Here is an 18,418-nt window from a genome sequence, read left to right as displayed (position 1 = left end):
TGTAGATTTACAGGAAAATGTTTTTAGATTCCAAAAATACAGTATGTTATTGCATTACAGTAAATTACTGGCTGCACAGTAGTCAGTAAGTTACTTTAGTTTTACAGGACAAGGTTTTTAGATTCCAAACTTACGGTATGGTTCTATTTTCTTTGGGGTACAGCATTCTCACTAACGGGTGCAACAAATATAGCCTCTTACACGGCACGCCTCAAAATGTGTTAATGAGCTACAGATTTGTTCCTCACCCCTTTCCCACAATGCAACATTTCCCACAATGCAATCATATTATGCTGCCATAAATATACAGCAAAACAGGTAATATAATGTCTTATTGTAAAATTACATTGTGAAATTACAGAAATTGCAATTTTACAGCATTGTAGAGGAATTGTAGCGGAATACCATTTAGCCCTGATAATGCATTCCTCTTCACAGTACTGTACGATAATATAGAATTATAAGAGCAAAGGTAAGTGTTTTGCTGTAAATGTACAGCAATTTGTTTCAGTGTGGGTACAGTAAGCCATGAGACCATAACCTGCTTTGGTGCGCTCTGCCAGATGTTGTTTGTCAAGTGTGCTAAGCTGTATCATACAAACCCTGCAAAAAAAATAACATTACTCCAATTTGTATAATGATTATATAGATTTACGTCTATTAATTGAGTAGCATTTAGATAACTGTTCAGTAACAACTAGATATCAGCCGAAATAAGACAGGGGAAATAAAAATAATGTAAAATACATCTTAATCTGCTTGTGATCTGGTTATAAGAAGTCCCGACCATATTTCAACCAATAAATACGTCTTTGTCACGTTGTATGTCCACTGGGTACAACCATTTAGCAAGTAGGACATTTCTGAGTTTCGTAGTTCCGACTAATACGTGAACGCTCCATAACGTTCCTGCGCTCCGGAGATTTTCATTGGTCACGCCATATCGGGGGCAAGACTCTAGACCAGGAATTCCTCAGCGCTCCTCAAATTTCCTGAAATCACAGACCTCTCGTTCGCCTCGGTTACAGATATATTCTGCGCCCACCTCCTCCTCGCTACAGACGTCTGAACAGAGCCGCTTTTCAAAATGGTAATTTTGTAATATTGCTCTTTATTTCTTTGACAATTTTACTTGACATTAACCAATAACATGCGTTTTTAAACTTTCGTATATTTTCATATTTTTCTCTTCCTTGCCTCTGTCTTCCCAGATGTTGCAAAGTGTCCACTTCCTCCTATTGCTGGCCATAGCGCTCTGTCAAACCGAGGTAAGTTGGACTTCAGATTGTTTTGTTAAATGGTAATCAATGCAAAACCAAACAACATATTATGATTGACATAGGTTACTTCTATATTAAACGTGAAAGGCTCTGCTCCCTTTGCTGGCTTTATGGTTTTATATGGTGCATTTAGGCAGGGCCAGATTATTGCCGGGGTTTACAGGGGCTGAAGCCCCAGGGCCTAAACCCGTAAGGGGGCCCTTGAGGCAGAGAAAACATTTTCACAGTTAAATTACGTGTTTAATATTAGGCTCATCAAAAAATATCTAAGCCCCTTTAAAATATCTATGATTTTTTAATCCAGCCCTGCTTTTCGTGGCACAGCTGGAGCGCTTAGAATGTAGACTAGTCTAGTTATATTTGTGACAAACATAGGGCCTAATAATTAAAAGCCTGGATTTATTCTAGATTTTTATTTTTCATGATGGACGGAAAGTTTTATTTTCAAGGGAGAAACGATTAACATGGCATTATCCAAGGGACATTGCGCACTAGACTTCATTATGGAGACAATTAGAAAATTGCATTTTAATTGGAAGATCTTCTTCCAAATCCGTTTGTAGATTATGATGGCCACACAGCATATTATTTTATAATCATGGTTTGTAGGACTATCCTAGAAAAGCACAGATATTTATCTTTGATAATTTAGTTTAGCTATGTTCACAGGATGTGAATGTGTCCTCTATATCTCTGATGGAAATAGGGCAAGGATTGATATTTTTGACAGTGTTTTGGACCACACAGATGGAACAGAAAAACACTCAAACACACACACACAAACACACACACTATCCTGTGAATTTCCTCTTTCAGTGTTTGTTAAGGATACTCTTTATTATCTTTGGCTCCATGGGTATCAAACAGAGTTAACTCCTTACACTCGTGGAAATTGGCCTATATGGATAGGGCTAAATTTAAATGTATTTTGCAGAAGAAATATGGAAATGCATAACAATGGTAGCAATTACACTAAACAAAAATATAAACGCAACATGCAACAATTTCGAAGATTTTACTGAGTTACAGTTCATATAAGGAAATCAGTCAATTTAAATAAATTCATTAGACCCTAATCTATGGATTTCACATGACTGGGAATACAGATATCCATCTGTTTGTCACAGATACCTTAAAAAACGGTAGGGTGCGTCGATCATCTGGATGTGGAGGTCCTGGGCTGGCGTGGTTACATGTGGTCTGCGATTGTAAGGCCGGTTGGACGTACTGCCAAATTCTCTAAAACAACGTTGGAGGTGGCTTATGGTAGAGATATTAACATTCAATTCTCTGGCAACAGCTTTGGTGGACAGTCCTGGAGTCTGCATGCCAAATGCATGCTCCTCAAAACATCTGTGGCATTGTGTTGTGTGACAATACTGCACATTTTAGAGTGGCCCAGCACTCAAGGTGCACCTGTGTAATGATCATGCTGTTTAATCAGCTTCTTGATGTGCCACACCTGTCAGGTGGATGGATTATCTTTTCAAAGGATAAATGCTTACTAACAGGGATGTAAACAAATGTGTCCATAGAATATGAGAGAATATGCTTTTTGTGAATATGGAACACTTCTGAGATCTTTTATTTCAGATCATGAAACATGGGACCAACAATTTACATGTCGTGTTTATATTTTTATTCAGTGTAAAGGGAAACAGTTTGGAGTAATGTTATGTGCATTTACATTGACTATACATTCAGTAACATGATATGAATATTCACAAGGCAATTCGGAGAAGCAGATGGTAATTTTGGTACGCATAGAATGGAGTCATGAGTCCATTCAGATGCGTGGTCCGTGGCAAATTTTCTTCACAATACAGGACAACCCAGCGTATGACGTCATGTCGTCTTGTAACTGAGTGATCATAAACGTTGACACTGTATATTACATGAGTTTTATGATATGGAAATGTGAAGTGCACTTTTGGACTCACGGGTGTTTGACTTGCTTGTATGACATCAAAGCGGTATTTATTATAATCCTTAATGTCTCATCTTTCAAAATACATCTAGTCCTCATAATTTACAGCAATTCCCTCACTCAGAAAACCAACAAGTTGCACAATTATCGGGAGGGATGGTGCAACTTCTTGTCGCGTGAGGGGCTCAAGTTCAGAATGTCTATCAGTCAAAACTCATACAGACCAGTGAAGCGGAGACCCTGAGCTCTGACGTCATTTTTAGCATGTTACTATACAGCCACTGCATTCCAATTTAGGCACTTATCAGTGTCCAAATCTGCAACTTTCAACCCGTATATGGGTATGAGTGTAAAGGGTTAATAGACAGCTGAGCTAACTATACAGGGATCAGGAAGACATTTTGCTGTGCTGGGGTTGTGTTTGGGTGGTCAGTGTGTGTGTGTGTGTGTGTGTGTGTGTGTGTGTGTGTGTGTGTGTGTGTGTGTGTGTGTGTGTGTGTGTGTGTGTGTGTGTGTGTGTGTGTGTGTGTGTGTGTCACTCACCCGGGTGGGTCTCATACACTGTGGTGCTAAGTAATGCCTGAGTAAACACTGAACCTAAAGCGGTTGGAGATGAGGTCTCTTGAAACCACACACGGTTAGAACTGTCACACACATACACACAGGTTGTCTATTTTCAATGACATCTCAATAAACTGAAAATATATTTATTTATGTAAAAAAGAATGAAAAAAATCCTGAGTTGACACCAATTAGAATTGTCACCAACCCTGACACACACTTGTAGGCTTCGGGGTTAGATTGTGGAAAACACTTTGGAATTTCCAAATATGTTCAGGATTTACTGTGGAATTCCAAGGATTTTCAGGAATTAGGCTACTTAGGCTACAGGATTACCCTCATTTCTGGATTAAGATTATAGGTCAAGGTTTGGGCGAGGTTCGTTTTTGGGTTGAGGTTTAGCATGGTTGTAGTTTTGTCTCTAGACTTGCGGGAGATTGCAGGGTGAACTAAGTCAGCCTCTACTCATTGTCATTACATGTCCAGACAGTCATCACTATCAGTACCAACAGTACTACCTCCAGGCCCTCTGCTGACCTCTGAGTGCTGCCCCTGTCATTGCCTGCTGAAAAAAGGCCCTTTGTGTGGGTCTTTATTGGATCTGTGACCTCTCTCATTGGTGACATCTGGCACTGAGAAGACTGAGTACAGGCCAGAGTTTGTGGAATGTGGCTGTGGAATATGTGGGAGAGGCATTATAAAGACATATATAATTTAAGGGTAATTACCCTGCTAATATACAGCCTATTGACAGACCCAGTAGGAACCTTAAAGTGGCCTGCTAGTACACCGACTTAAGGCGGTCTTGGGGATTGTTTAGTTATACAATGTGTTGGTATACAGTTTAAAGTTTACGACAGGCCAATTCATGCTTGATCCGAAAATGTGATCGGAGGCTCTGTATAGAGGGTGAGACACAATTGAGGCGCCTCCGGAGGCATGCAGAGGCCAAATTGAGCTCCATACCGCATTGCCTTGCGCCTCCCAAATGTTTTAACAATGCAGAGGGCTCCATATAGCTCCGCATTGACATGATTGGTTGTTGGTAGGTGGGGGCGGTTTGTATAAACACAAATTCATTTCCTTGACAACTTCCTTCACAACAGCTGTACGCTGCTCCGTGAAGCGCAATTAGTATGAATTCAGATGTCAGATTGACCATGCAGCGCCTTTAAGGCAGACTAAAATGTTGCACTGCATGGCGGTCTTCAGGGATTATTTCAAGTCTCAATCACTATTGTTTAGTTAGTTTAGCTGCGGATACTGTACCTCAGGTGTATGTGTTTTGTGTGTGTGTTGCTGTTTGATGGCTCTTTATATTGCTGACATATGAATGTTAAGTTATTAAAATGTGAAAGCTGGCTCCAGATTTATTATGAAGGAGAGAATGCCTGGGTACTTCCTGAGGCAAGACATTGCTGTGTTTGCAGATAGTAGGGCTGGGCTCACGGCTATTCTGTCTGGCTGTGTGAAGACTGAGGAGAGAGATGCATCTGGTGAATAAGATGTGGACGTTTCCCACTTTTCGCTCCCACTTTTCTGTTCTCCAGGCATCCTGTGTTATTGCATTACCCATGGTGGCTGGTGTAATAACACAGTAGATCATTCAGTTATTAGAACCACGGCTGGATCTGGCTTTGAAAATACAGGAAAGAAACCGAACAATGTCCTTCAACGCCACGCACAGTATACAACCTCTCTACTCACACACAGTGGATAGACAACCTCCCTATACACACACAGTGGATAGACAACCTCCCTATACACACACAGTGGCTAGACAACCTCCCTATACACACACAGTGGATAGACAACCTCCCTATACACACACAGTGGATAGACATCCTCCCTATACACACACAGTGGATAGACAACCTCCCTATACACACACAGTGGCTAGACAACCTCCCTATACACACAGTGGATAGACAACCTCCCTATACACACACAGTGGATAGACAACCTCCCTATACACACACAGTGGCTAGACAACCTCCCTATACACACACAGTGGATAGACAACCTCCCTATACACATACAGTGGATAGACAACCTCCCTATACACACACAGTGGATAGACAACCTCCCTATACACACACAGTGGCTAGACAACCTCCCTATACACACACAGTGGATAGACAACCTCCCTATACACACACAGTGGCTAGACAACCTCCCTATACACACACAGTGGATAGACAACCTCCCTATACACACACAGTGGATAGACAACCTCCCTATACACACACAGTGGATAGACAACCTCCCTATACACACACAGTGGATAGACAACCTCCCTATACACACACACAGTGGATATACTACCTCCGTATACACACACACAGTGGATAGACAACCTCCCTATACACACACAGTGGATAGACAACCTCTCTACTCATACACAGTGGATATACAACCGCTCTACCCACACACAGTGGATAGACAACCTCTGTACTCACACACAGTCGATATACAGTGCATTCGGAAAAGTATTCAGACCCCTTGACTTTTTCCACATTACAGCCTTTTTCTAAAATGTATGAAATAAAGTTTTCCTCATCAATCCACACACAATAACCCATAATGACAAAGCGAAAACAAGTGTTTAGAAATGTTTGTAAATTTACTTAGAAATGTTTGTAAAAAAACCAAACAGATATAACTTATTTCCATACGTATTCAAACCCTTTGCTATAAGACTCGAAATTGAGCTCAAGTGCATCCTGTTTCCATTGATCATCTTTGAGATGTTTCGATAACTTGATTGGAGTCCACCTGTGGTAAATTCAATTGATTGGAAATGATTTGGAAAGGCACACACCTGTCTATATAAGGTCTCTGTCACGCCCTGACCTTAGTTATCTCTGTTTTATTTATTATTTTGGTTAGGTCAGGGTGTGACGAGGGTGGGTATGCTTGTTTTGAATTGTCTAGGGTTTTTGTAAGTCTAGGGGTTTAGTAGGTCTAGGTATTTATATGTCTATGGTGGCCTTATTATGGTTCCCAATCAGAGGCAGCTGTTTATCATTGTCTCTGATTGGGGACCATATTTAGGTTGCCATTTTCCCTTGGGTATTGGTGGGTTTTTGTCTATGTGTAGTTGCCTGTTCAGCACTCATTTGTATAGCTTCACGGTTAGTTTTGTTATCTTCTTATGGCTTCAGGGGCAGTATTGAGTAGCTTGGATGAAAGGTGCCCACAGGTGCCCATAGTAAACTGCCTGCTCCTCAGTCGCAGTTGCTAATATATGCATATTATTATTAGTATTAGAAAACACTCTGAAGATTCTAAAACTGTTTGAATGATGTCTGTGAGTATAACAGAACTCATATGGCAGGCAAAAACCTGAGAAGAAATCCAAACAGGAAGTGGGAAATCTGAGGTTGGTCGATTTTCAACCCAGCCCCTATTGAATACACAGTGGGATATGGATCTGTTTGCACTTCCTACGGCTTCCACTAGATGGCAACAGTCTGTAGAACCTTGTCTGATGCCTCTACTGTGACGTGGGGCCGAAGGAGACAGAAATTAGTCAGGTCTGCCATGAGGTGACCATGCTCTGACCAAGCGCGTTCACATGAGAGGGAGCTCTGTTCCATCCCACATCTGAAGTCAATGGTATTCTCCGGTTGAAACGTTATTCAAGATTTATGTTAAAAACATTCTAAAGATTGATTCAGTACATCGTTTGACATGTTTCTACTGAATGTTACGAAACTTTTTGACATTTCGTCTGCTTTTAGTGAACGCGCTTCCTGACTTTGGATTTGTTTACCAAACACACTAACAAAAATATCTATTTGGACATAAATGATGGACATTACCAAACAAAACAAACATTTATTGTGGGAGTCCTGGGAGTGCATTCTGACGAAGATCATCAAAGGTAAGTGAAGATTTATAATACTATATATGAGTTTTGTTGACTGCACAATTTGGCGGGTAAGTGTAGAGCGATCCTTGATGAAAACCTGCTCCAGAGTGCTCAGAACCTCAGACTGGGGCGAAGCTTCACCTTCCAACAGGACAATGACCCTAAACACACAGACAAGACAACGCAGGAGTGGCTTCGGGACAAGTTTCTGAATGTCCTTGAGTGGCCCAGCCAGAGCCCGGACTTGAACCTGATCGAACATCTCTGTAGAGACCTGAAAACAGTTGTGCAACAATGCTCCCCATCCAACCTGACAGAGCTTGAAAGGATCTGCAGAGAAGATTGGAAGAAACTCCCCAGGTACTGGTGTGCCAAGCTTGTAGTGTTATCCTCTCTCTCCCGGATCCGGGATCCTCCTCATCAAAAAATCTGACTAGCATAGCCTAGCCTAACGGGACAGGGATATCATATAATATAATTTTCATGAAATCACAAGTCCAATACAGCAAATGAAAGATAAACATCTTGTGAATCCAGCCATCATTTCCGATTTTTAAAATGTTTTACAGCGAAAACACAATATGTATTTCTATTAGCTAACCACAATAGCCAAAGACTCAACCGCATATTTTCACCATTGTTTCTACCGCATAGGTAGCTATCACAAACCGACCAAATAGAGATATAATTAGTCACTAACCAAGAAACAACTTCATCAGATGACAGTCTTATAACATGTTATACAATACATTTATGGTTTTTTCGAAAAATGTGCATATTTGAGGTATACATCATAGTTTTACATTGCAGCTACCATCACAAATAGCACCAAAGCAGCCAGAATAATTACAGAGAGCAACGTGAAATACATAAATACTCATCATAAAACATTTATGAAAAATACATGGTGTACAGCAAATGAAAGATAAACATCTTGTGAATCCAGCTAATATTTCCTATTTTTTTAAAAGTGTTTTACAGCGAAAACACAATATATATTTCTATTAGCTCACTACAGTAGCCAAACACACAACGCAATTTACTCCCCGCCAAAATAGCTTGCACAAAACCGACAGAATAGAGATCAAATGAATCACTAACCTTGAACAACTTCATCAGATGACAGTCTTATAACATCAGGTTATACAATACACTTATGTTTTGTTCGAAAATGTGCATATTTAGAGCTACAAATCCTGATTATACATTGTGAATACGTAGCATCGATTCACCAGAATCTCCAGAGATATTTTGAACACTCACCTAATCTGACCAAAGAACTCATCATAAACTTTACAAAAAAATACTTGTTGTATGGCAAATGAAAGATACACTGGTTCTTAATACAACCGCTGTGTTAGATTTTTTTAAATAACTTTACCATAAACCCCAAAATACTCGAGGCTGTAATCGCTGCCAAAGGTGCTCCAACTGAGGAAAGGGTCTGAATACTTATGTAACTGTGATATTTCTTTATATACATTTGCAAACATTTCAAAACAGTTTTTGCTTTGTCATTATGGGGTATTGTGTTTAGATTGAGAGGGAAAAACAATTTAATCCATTTTTAGAATAAGGTTGTAATGTAACAAAGTGGAAAAAGTCAAGGGATCTGAATACTTTCCGAATGCACTGAATATTCACAAAAAACAAATGGTTCTGTATAATGCCAAATAAGGGCTATTTGACTTGTAACCACAGTGAATCCCTTTTTGGTGCTATATATATATATAACATGTTTTTGAAGGTTCTATAAAGAACCATGATCATAAGGTTCTAAATGGAACAGGTATGGTGCTATAAAGAACCATTAAAAAAGGTTCTAAACTCAGCAAAAAAATGAAACGTCCTCTCACTGTCAACTGAGTTTATTTTCAGCAAACTTAGCATGTGTAAATATTTGTATGAACATAACAAGATTCAACAACTGAGACATAAACTGAACAAGTTCCACAGACATGTGACTAACAGAAATGGAATAATGTGTTCCTGAACAAATGGGGGGTCAAAATCAAAAGTAACAGTCAGTATCTGGTGTGGCCACGAGCTGCATTAAGTACTGCAGTGCATCTCCTCCTCATGGACTGCACCAGATTTGCCATTTCTTGCTGTGAGATGTTACCCCACTCTTCCACCAAGGCACCTGCAAGTTCCCGGACATTTCTGAATGGCCCTAGCCCTCACCCTCCGATTCAACAGGTCCCAGACGTGCTCAATGGGATTGAGATCCGGGCTCTTCGCGAATCTGAACATCACCCCTGGTGAGACAATACTGCGACTCGTCAGTGAAGAGCACTTTTTGCCAATCCTGTCTGGTCCAGCGACGGTGTGTTTTTGCCAGTGATGTCTCGTGAGGACCTGCCTTACAACAGGCCTACAAGCCCTCATTCCAGCCTCTCTCAGCCTATTGTGGACAGTCTGAGCACTGATGGAGGGATTGTGCTTTCCTGGTGTAACTCGGGCAGTTGTTGTTGCCATCCTGTACCTGTCCTGCAGGTGTGATGTTCGGATGTACCGATCCTGTGCAGGTGTTGTTACACGTGGTCTGCCACTGCGAGGATGATCAGCTGTCTGTCCTGTCTCCCTTTAGCGCCTAAGGCACATTCACGCAGATGATCAGGTACCCTGGGCATCTTTCTTTTGGTGTTTTTCAGAGTCAGTAGAAAGGCCTCTTTAGTGTCCTAAGTGTTCATAACTGTGACCTTAATTGCCTACCGTTTGTAAGCTGTTAGTGTCTTAACGACCGTTCCACAGGTGCATGTTCATTAATTGTTTATGGTTCATTGAACAAGCATGGAAAACAGTGTTTAAACCCATTACAATGAAGAGCTGTGAAGTTATTTGGATTTTTACGAATTATCTTTGAAAGACAGGGTCCTGAAAAAGGGTGAGTGTTGCTGAGTTTAAATAGCACCAATAAGGGTTCCGCTATGGTTACAACCCTTTTTGGGTTCTTTAGCAAGAAAAGTTCTTTATAGAACCCTTCTCAATATCAAAGGTTCTTTATAGATCCTTTTGAAGATCCCACATTTTTTTGGTCTGGTTATCCATATTATGTTGTCAAAATTCCATAGGTATTGTTATGTCAATGTACAAGTTCAATCAGGTGTGCTAAATCTTGAACTGCTGGAGATCCCAAAGGAGAGAATTGAGAACCATTGATATTGTCAACCATTCTCAATTAACACAAGGCCATACATGAGTATTACCCAAGACACCATCACTATATATTGTCATATACAACATGCAATCACATAACATAACAGATTAGTTCAACTGGAATGATACTCGCAATTACGGTTGCACAAAAAGCTTTTTTAGCTTTGTGCTAAACATGGCTCAAATTATTCTAATGAGCAGCCGTCCCTATATTTTAATTATCACTAAAAGAGCAAAGAACCCTTTTGTGAACTGCAAAGAACAATTGAAGGGCTGAAATTCCCAAAGAACCCTTGAGGAATCCTCTTTTCTTAGTGTGTACTCTCAAAGCTGAAGGACATGATGTAGGACATAGGATCAAAATGTTAGAATACTGATTGTTTGCAATGAGTTTTTCATTTTATCTACTGTATAAACAAATACATGTTCTTGTGTTTATTGGTCATAGAATCACATAACTAATGTTAGCGACTAGCAATGCACAAAACTACATTTAGCAGGCTACTTTAGAGTTGTAGTAGAGGAACTGCCTCCCAAGCTGATGTGTAATATCCTAACTAGAGCTGACAGTGACAGAGTCGCTGCCTCCAAGTCACCATGCTGTGTAGCTGTTGATGACTGTTCTCTCATTGGAAGGTGCTGCCTGGGCTATAAATACCATGCCAAGGAGGAGTGAACAGAGCTGGAACATGGGGTACAGTACAGCCTGTCCTCTGTCATTTTTACTCAGGAATGCTCTAATTGTTCTAGTTCTACATTCACATTCACACGCACACACACACACACACACACACACACACACACACACACACACACACACACACACACACACACACACACACACACACACACACACACACACACACACACACACACACACACAGGCAGACAGGCACGCAAAGACACACACATGGAGAGAGAGAGCTGCACTTCCTAACCTCCTGCCAAATCAAATCAAATGTATTGGTCACATACACATGTTTAGCAGATGTTATTGCGGGTGTAGCGAAATGCTTGTGCTTCAAGCTCCGACAGTGCAGTAATATCTAACAAGTAATATCTAACAGTTTCACAACATATACCCAAAATACACTTAAATCTAAGTAAGGAATGGATTAAGAATATATACATATGGCAGAGCGGCATTGGACTAAGATACAGTGGCATAGTATAGAGTACAGTATATTCAGTTGAAGTCGGAAGTTTACATACACCTTAGCCAAATTCATTTAAACTCCGTTTTTCGCAATAACTGACATTTAATCCTGGTAAAAATTCCCTGTCTTAGGTCAGTTAGGATCACCACTTTATTTTAAGTATGTGAAATGTCAGAATAATAGTAGAGAATTATTTATTTCAGCTTTTGTTTCTTTCATCACATTCCCAGTGGTTCAGACGTTTACATACACTCAATTAGTATTTGGTATCATTTGGAAGTATGCTTGAGGTCATTGTCCATTTAGAAGACCCATTTGCGACCAAGCTTTAACTTCCTGACTGATGTCTTGAGATGTTTCTTCAATATATCCACATAATTTCCCCTCATTATGCCATCTATTTTGTGAAGTGCACCAGTCCCTCCTGCAGCAAAGCACCCCCCACAACATGATGCTGCCACCCCCGTGCTTCACGGTTGGGATGGTGTTCTTCAGCTTGCAAGCGTCCCCCTTTTTCCTCCAAACAAAACGATGGTCAATATGGCCAAACAGTTATATTTTTGTATTTTGTCATCAGACCAGAAAAAACGATACAGTACGATCTTTGTCCCCATGTGCTGTTACAAACCGTAGTCTGGCTTTTTTATGGTGGTTTTGGAGCAGTGGCTTCTTTCTTGCTTAGCGGCCTTTCAGGTTATGTCGATATAGGACTCGTTTTACTGTGGATATAGATACTTTTGTACCTGTTTCCTCCAGCATCTTCACACGGTCCTTTGCTGTTGTTCTGGGATTAATTTGCACCAAAGTACATTCATCTCTAGGAGACAGAACGCATCTTCTTCCTGAGCGGTATGACGGCTGTGTGGTCTCATAGTGTTTATACTTGCATACTATTGTTTGTACAGATGAATGTGGTACCTTCAGGCGTTTGGAAATTGATCCCAAGGATGAACCAGACTTGTGGAGGTCTACAATTTCTGTTGATAGAATTTCAGGAGCCTTTTCCTCCAATTTGCTTTGTTTAAATCCCCAGGTACAATAAATGCAGCCTCAGGATATGTGGTTTCCAATTTGCAAAAAGTCCAGTGAAGATCTTTGAGGGCCGTTGTGGTATTGGCTTGAGGGGAGATATAGACCACTGTGGCTATTTTTGACAAATTTAGTCTGTTACGGTATGTTATCCAGAGCGTTGGTACCTGCAACTGTGCTGTCAGATTGTCCGTTCGTAAATTCAGAGCGTTTCGCGTTCAGAGCGCACGCTGGACGCTCTGGCCAATAAGTAGGGTTGTTCCGAAAGCTCTGACCTCACAACCACAGTCAAGGACCCAAGCTAACTGGCTAACATTGGCTAGCTACTTCCAGACACATAATGAGAGAACACCCCACTCTGACCATTTTACTCACCCTAGCAGAGTTGGTTAAGCAGTTTGGTGACTGCTTAAGAGCATTGGTGACTGTAACAGTGCTGCTGGCAACAATTTAATTATGCTTTGTTGCCGACGTTTACTGACACCGGACATATTCAACGGGTGTTGAGAGTTAAAAAATGCATGGAGTCTTTGTTAAGACATGTAGCTAGCTAGCTAAACAATGGACCATAATCTCAACTCATGACGTTACTACCCTACCTGAATCTGCAGGTAGGTTCTATGGCTCTAACTAGTCAAGCAAATGTGTCTGAGATACGAAGAATAAGATCATACCCAGCGTTACCTAGCGACCCAGCCAGCGAACGTTAGCTAGCTAACAGTACACTTGAAATGAAACCACGTTCTGTCAAAATTAGAAATGTGTAATATCTGAACCTAAACAAACTAGGCTCGTAGTTTAACAATTGTATTTGTATTTACAGATGGAATACAAGTTTGATATTAAGGCACATGAACTTCACATGTTCGAGAAGGCATTTCTGCCAAGAAACACATTTTGATAAAAATAAATGTTTTACGTTCAAACAGTCGTGACTTGCGACATACGCCTAGTTTCCTGAATCGGGTCACATTAACACATCGTTACAACACTGTATATAGACATAATATGACATTTGAAATGTCTCTATTCCTTTGAAACTTTTGTGAGTGTAATGTTTACTGTTCATTTTTTATTGTTTATTTCCCTTTTGTTTGTTATCTATTTCACTTGCTTTGGCAATGTAAACGTATGTTTCCCATGCCAATAAAGCCCTTTGAATTGAGACAGACAGAGTGTGTGCCAGTGTTTTATGGCCATGTTGTGTGATCTCCTCACTCTTGTCTAGTCATGAAAGGAATCCTCATTAACCAGCTGTACTGCTCTCTTATCCTCATCAGAGACACAGAGACACGGAAACACACGCACACGCGGACACACAGTACAAAGGCGTCATGCCTCACTGCCTTCTATGGTTGCTTTATAACACCATCCTCTCCCTCTCTAGCCTCTCTTTTCTGTAGCTAGCTCCATCTCTCTTCATCTCGTGTGTGTGTGTGTGTGTGTGTCATGGGATAGGACCAGGCACAAAGATAGCACTTGGCAGCATGCCCAAACATCGGGCCCAAATTGGCGGGCAATTAATACCAAGCAGAGCCTTGGGAGACACACAAAATACACACACACACACAGCCTAATTTCAGTGCAGCTTCAATATGAAATGGTTTATGACACAGTACTTCAATGTAGAAAATGGACACAGACCTATCCGACTCGGCGGAACACTTGAATTGACACAGTGTATTTGTTCTTTGATGATAACAGTGGTCTCCAACATGCCACTGAACATTCCAGTCCCCAAAATGTCTGTCCATTCTACATATCCCATCCTATACTGTAGAGGTCTGCAAACAGGCCCACTTCCTTTGCCAAACACACTTTCAGCCATTAGCCCTGACTATGGCCCCATGGAGGGAGTAGTGTCTGGGGCAGGGAAACTACCAATTCCTCTGGTCTGGGCCTGGGTCTGAGCCCTCCTACCCAGACAGACTGGAGGGCTGCCAAGAACAGGCAGGGAGAGAAGTGGGGTGGAGAGAGAGGGAGAGAGAGAGAGGGATTGAGAAGGGAGGATAAGGGAGAGAGGGGCAGGGTGGTGAGCTGGGAAGGAGAGAAAGGATCATTTACAACAGAAAGAAGAGATTTTCACATAAAGAGGGGTACAGGAAAGAAGGAAAGGTGAGGGTATGGATAATGAAAGTGGAACACAAAATCAGCACGAGAGAGATGGACAGAGAAAGAAAGAGAAGCCTCCTCCTTGGATTTAGCAATGGAAATGGAGGCAACAGGACAGAGGTGTCATTGTCCTGACTGTGCCATGTGCCCACTGGGTTAGGTAGGGCGGTGGTGGCACTCTGGTTTTGTTTTTCTGCCCAATTTCGTGGTATCCAATTGGTAGTTACAGTCTTGTCTCATCGCTGCAACTCCTGTACGGACTCGGGAGAGGTGAAGTTCGAGAGCCTTGCGTCTTCCGAAACACAACCCAACCAAGCCGCACTGCTTCTTGACACAATGCCCACTTAACCCGGAATCCAGCCGCACCAATGTGTCGGAGGAAACACCGTACAGCTGGCGACCGTGTCAGCATGCACTGCGCCTGGCCTGCCACAGGAGTCGCTAGTGCGAGATGGGACAAGGACATCCCTGCTGGCCAAACCCTCCCCTAACCAGGACGACGCTGGGCCAATTGGTGGCACTCTGTTTTAGGGACTTTATTTTCTTGGTGACATTGTAACAGCCAGCAGATGTGCCTATAAGCTCAGGCCATGACAACTTCCTGACTAACACTCTTCTCACTATTTCCTTTGCTATTTCTTTTTCTCTATCCCTTTCTACAGCTCTCTCCCCCTGCTTTTATCTCTCTCGCATTCTCTCTCCCTCCCTCTTTCTCCCTCCATCTTTCTCTCGCTCTCTCACCCTACCTCTCTCTCTCCCTACCCCTTTCTCACCCTTTCTATCTTTCCCCCTTGCTCTCTTTCTCTCTCTCAACCAATTATTTTCTCTCTTTCCCCCTTCTCACCCTCTCTCTCCATTTGTCTTTGTTTTCCGTTCCTTTTTGACATGATCTTGAATCTCATGGACTTACGGGATATGGAATTTGCAGCTTTATAATGACATCACAAAGGATTCCATTCCAGATACGTATATAAGTAAACGACATCTCCAAGAAACAAATACAGATCAATACAAGATGGTATTTTCTCTCCCTCTGTTTGGCTAGAGAACCAGACACAAACACCGGTCTGTGGCCTTGTCCGAAGTCTGTCTTGCCTACTACTTCCTAAAATGACATACTATGTACTAATCGTACTGCATACTATTTAGAACGTATTGTTTAGTAAAAATGAATGCAGTAAGCAAAACAATTCAACATACTGTCTCATACATACTGAGATGTGTAGTCTAATGTGCAATTGCGTTGATTCCCGGCATTCTGTTTTAAAAAAGAAAAATGACAGCTTGTCACCTCTGATAATCAGCTGTTGTCAAACATGTGGGTCTGGAAAGACAATTATTTTCCTCAATAATGTCCAGTGAATTCTACTAGCTGAAAAGCCTAAATGAGTATGACATCCTGGTATTTAAAGCATATTGTAATGAAGACGCTAAGAGTCGAGAAGCAGGTGGCACATTTAATAAACCAACAAACATGGACCAAAACAACATAGTAGTGGCGTCTTAACCTAGACACAGACACAATACTGAATGGGGAAAGAACATAAGGGTGTGCCAGATATAGGGAAGGTAATAAGTGAGGAAATGGAGTCCAGGTGTGCCTCATGATGACGTGCAGGTGTGCGTAATGATGGATGCCAGTACTGATGGTTAGTATACCGGCGACATCTACTGCCAGCGGGGAGGAGCGGGAGTAGACGTGACACATACTGAAAAAAAATATTTCATTTAAAATGTTTTATTTCATATACCCAAAATGCCTACTATTTAGAACGCAAGTACAAATATTCGGACACGGCCAATGTGTATGGAACAAAGACTACCAGAGAGCCTGTGTGTATGGATGTCGTTTTTCTCTGTAACTGTTCCTTATATCATCCTGTTTCCTCATCACAGCTACATTCTGGTCACTCCTCTCACACTCCAATATAAATGCATGGAATAGGAACCAGGCGTTTCATCTCAGAGGAGGAGGAGAAATCCCTGGCATGCTGTAGTGTGGTGTCTAATACACTGCAGGTCATTTCAGTTCACTACTGGTTGCTCAGCAGGGGTTCCCTCCATAACTCCCATAACTCCTTTAAATTGAACTCAGTGGAGTAAAGGGATGATGGAAGCCTGATTAGTTGGAACTTAGGCTGAAAAGTGTGAAGATCCATATGCAGTCTTTGTAGGATACAGGTCTGTTTCAGGATAATTAAAAGTAGACATTTAGAAATTAAGGAGCTGGCATTGGAAAAAAAAATATTCCTCCAAATTATTATAAAACGTTCTAATTAAAACTGCTGTAAAGTATTTTTTCCTCTGGGCTATCCTCCAATGTGTCCCTTAGCCGAGGAGAGAGGTGCTCTGCTCTCTTCTCTCTCTCTTTCTCTCTGGCCTGGTTTGGACTGGCCTTTGGACTGGGTCTGAGTTGTGTGCATAGGCTAGGACAACCCTGGGGAGGCTGGGAGTTGTGTGCATAGGCTAGGACAACCCTGGGGAGGCTGGGAGTTGTGTGCATAGGCTAGGACAACCCTGGGGAGGCTGGGAGTTGTGTGCATAGGCTAGGACAACCCTGGGGAGGCTGGGAGTTGTGTGCATAGGCTAGGACAACCCTGGGGAGGCTGGGAGTTGTGTAGAGAAGCAGGGAGGGGAGGGATATAGGAAACGGGGACAGAGGAGGGAGTTTGGGGGAACGTCCCTCTTACCCAGATACCCTCTTACCCAGATATTTATGAGATTTTGGCTCCGGAGAAACCCCAGTAGACCTTGACAGAGGCACAGTTGAGCACCCAACCAATCTCTACTTGTTATCTCTTCCCCTCTTGGTCTGACTCTTTTCCTCCCTCCCTTCCTCTTTCTCCCTCGCTCTTCAGATTATTTTGTCACACTCCCTTTTATTCATATTCTTACCCTCTCTTGTTCCCTACAGTATGTACAGTACCTTTCCTTCATGCTCTTTTTTCCCTCGCTCTCCTTTTTCCACCCCTCCCCTGTTGGAGTTTAATAAGAAACATGTGTCTGAAAGCTATGAATGTTTCATTGGGAGGGGTGTATAGGCATGATGTCATCCATGGTGAGCTGCAGAGAGTCTGTGAGCCATTACGTTTAAACTCCCCTTACACATTTCTGTAAAGGGGTGTATGTGTATGGGCATTGGTCTGTTAATTCACATTATAAACTGGGTGGTTCGAGCACTGAATGCTGATTTGTCTGACAGCCGTGGTATATCAGACCCTATACCACGGGTATGACAAAACATTTATTTTTACTGCTCTAATTACGATGGTAACCAGTTTATAATAGCAGTAAGGCACCTTGGGGGTTTGTGGTATAT

The 18,418-nt window shown here is 41.7% G+C and overlaps 1 protein-coding gene across 1 annotated transcript in view; it reads left to right on the top strand.

Annotated features, from left to right (window-relative positions):
• Positions 1 to 866: 866 nt before the first annotated feature.
• LOC129816823 (follistatin-related protein 1-like) overlaps positions 867 to 18,418 on the top strand; it is a 46,541-nt gene continuing 28,989 nt past the window's right edge. The window contains exons 1-2 of the mRNA XM_055871740.1: positions 867 to 1,090; positions 1,212 to 1,268. Of these exons, the coding sequence (XP_055727715.1) occupies positions 1,088 to 1,090; positions 1,212 to 1,268 (60 nt within the window). The 5' untranslated portion in view covers positions 867 to 1,087. The remainder of the gene's footprint in view (positions 1,091 to 1,211; positions 1,269 to 18,418) is intronic.

This window comes from Salvelinus fontinalis, chromosome 19, assembly GCF_029448725.1.
Source record: "Salvelinus fontinalis isolate EN_2023a chromosome 19, ASM2944872v1, whole genome shotgun sequence".
NCBI classification, from domain to species: Eukaryota; Metazoa; Chordata; class Actinopteri; order Salmoniformes; family Salmonidae; genus Salvelinus; species Salvelinus fontinalis.
This window is presented reverse-complemented; position numbering and strand designations above follow the sequence as displayed.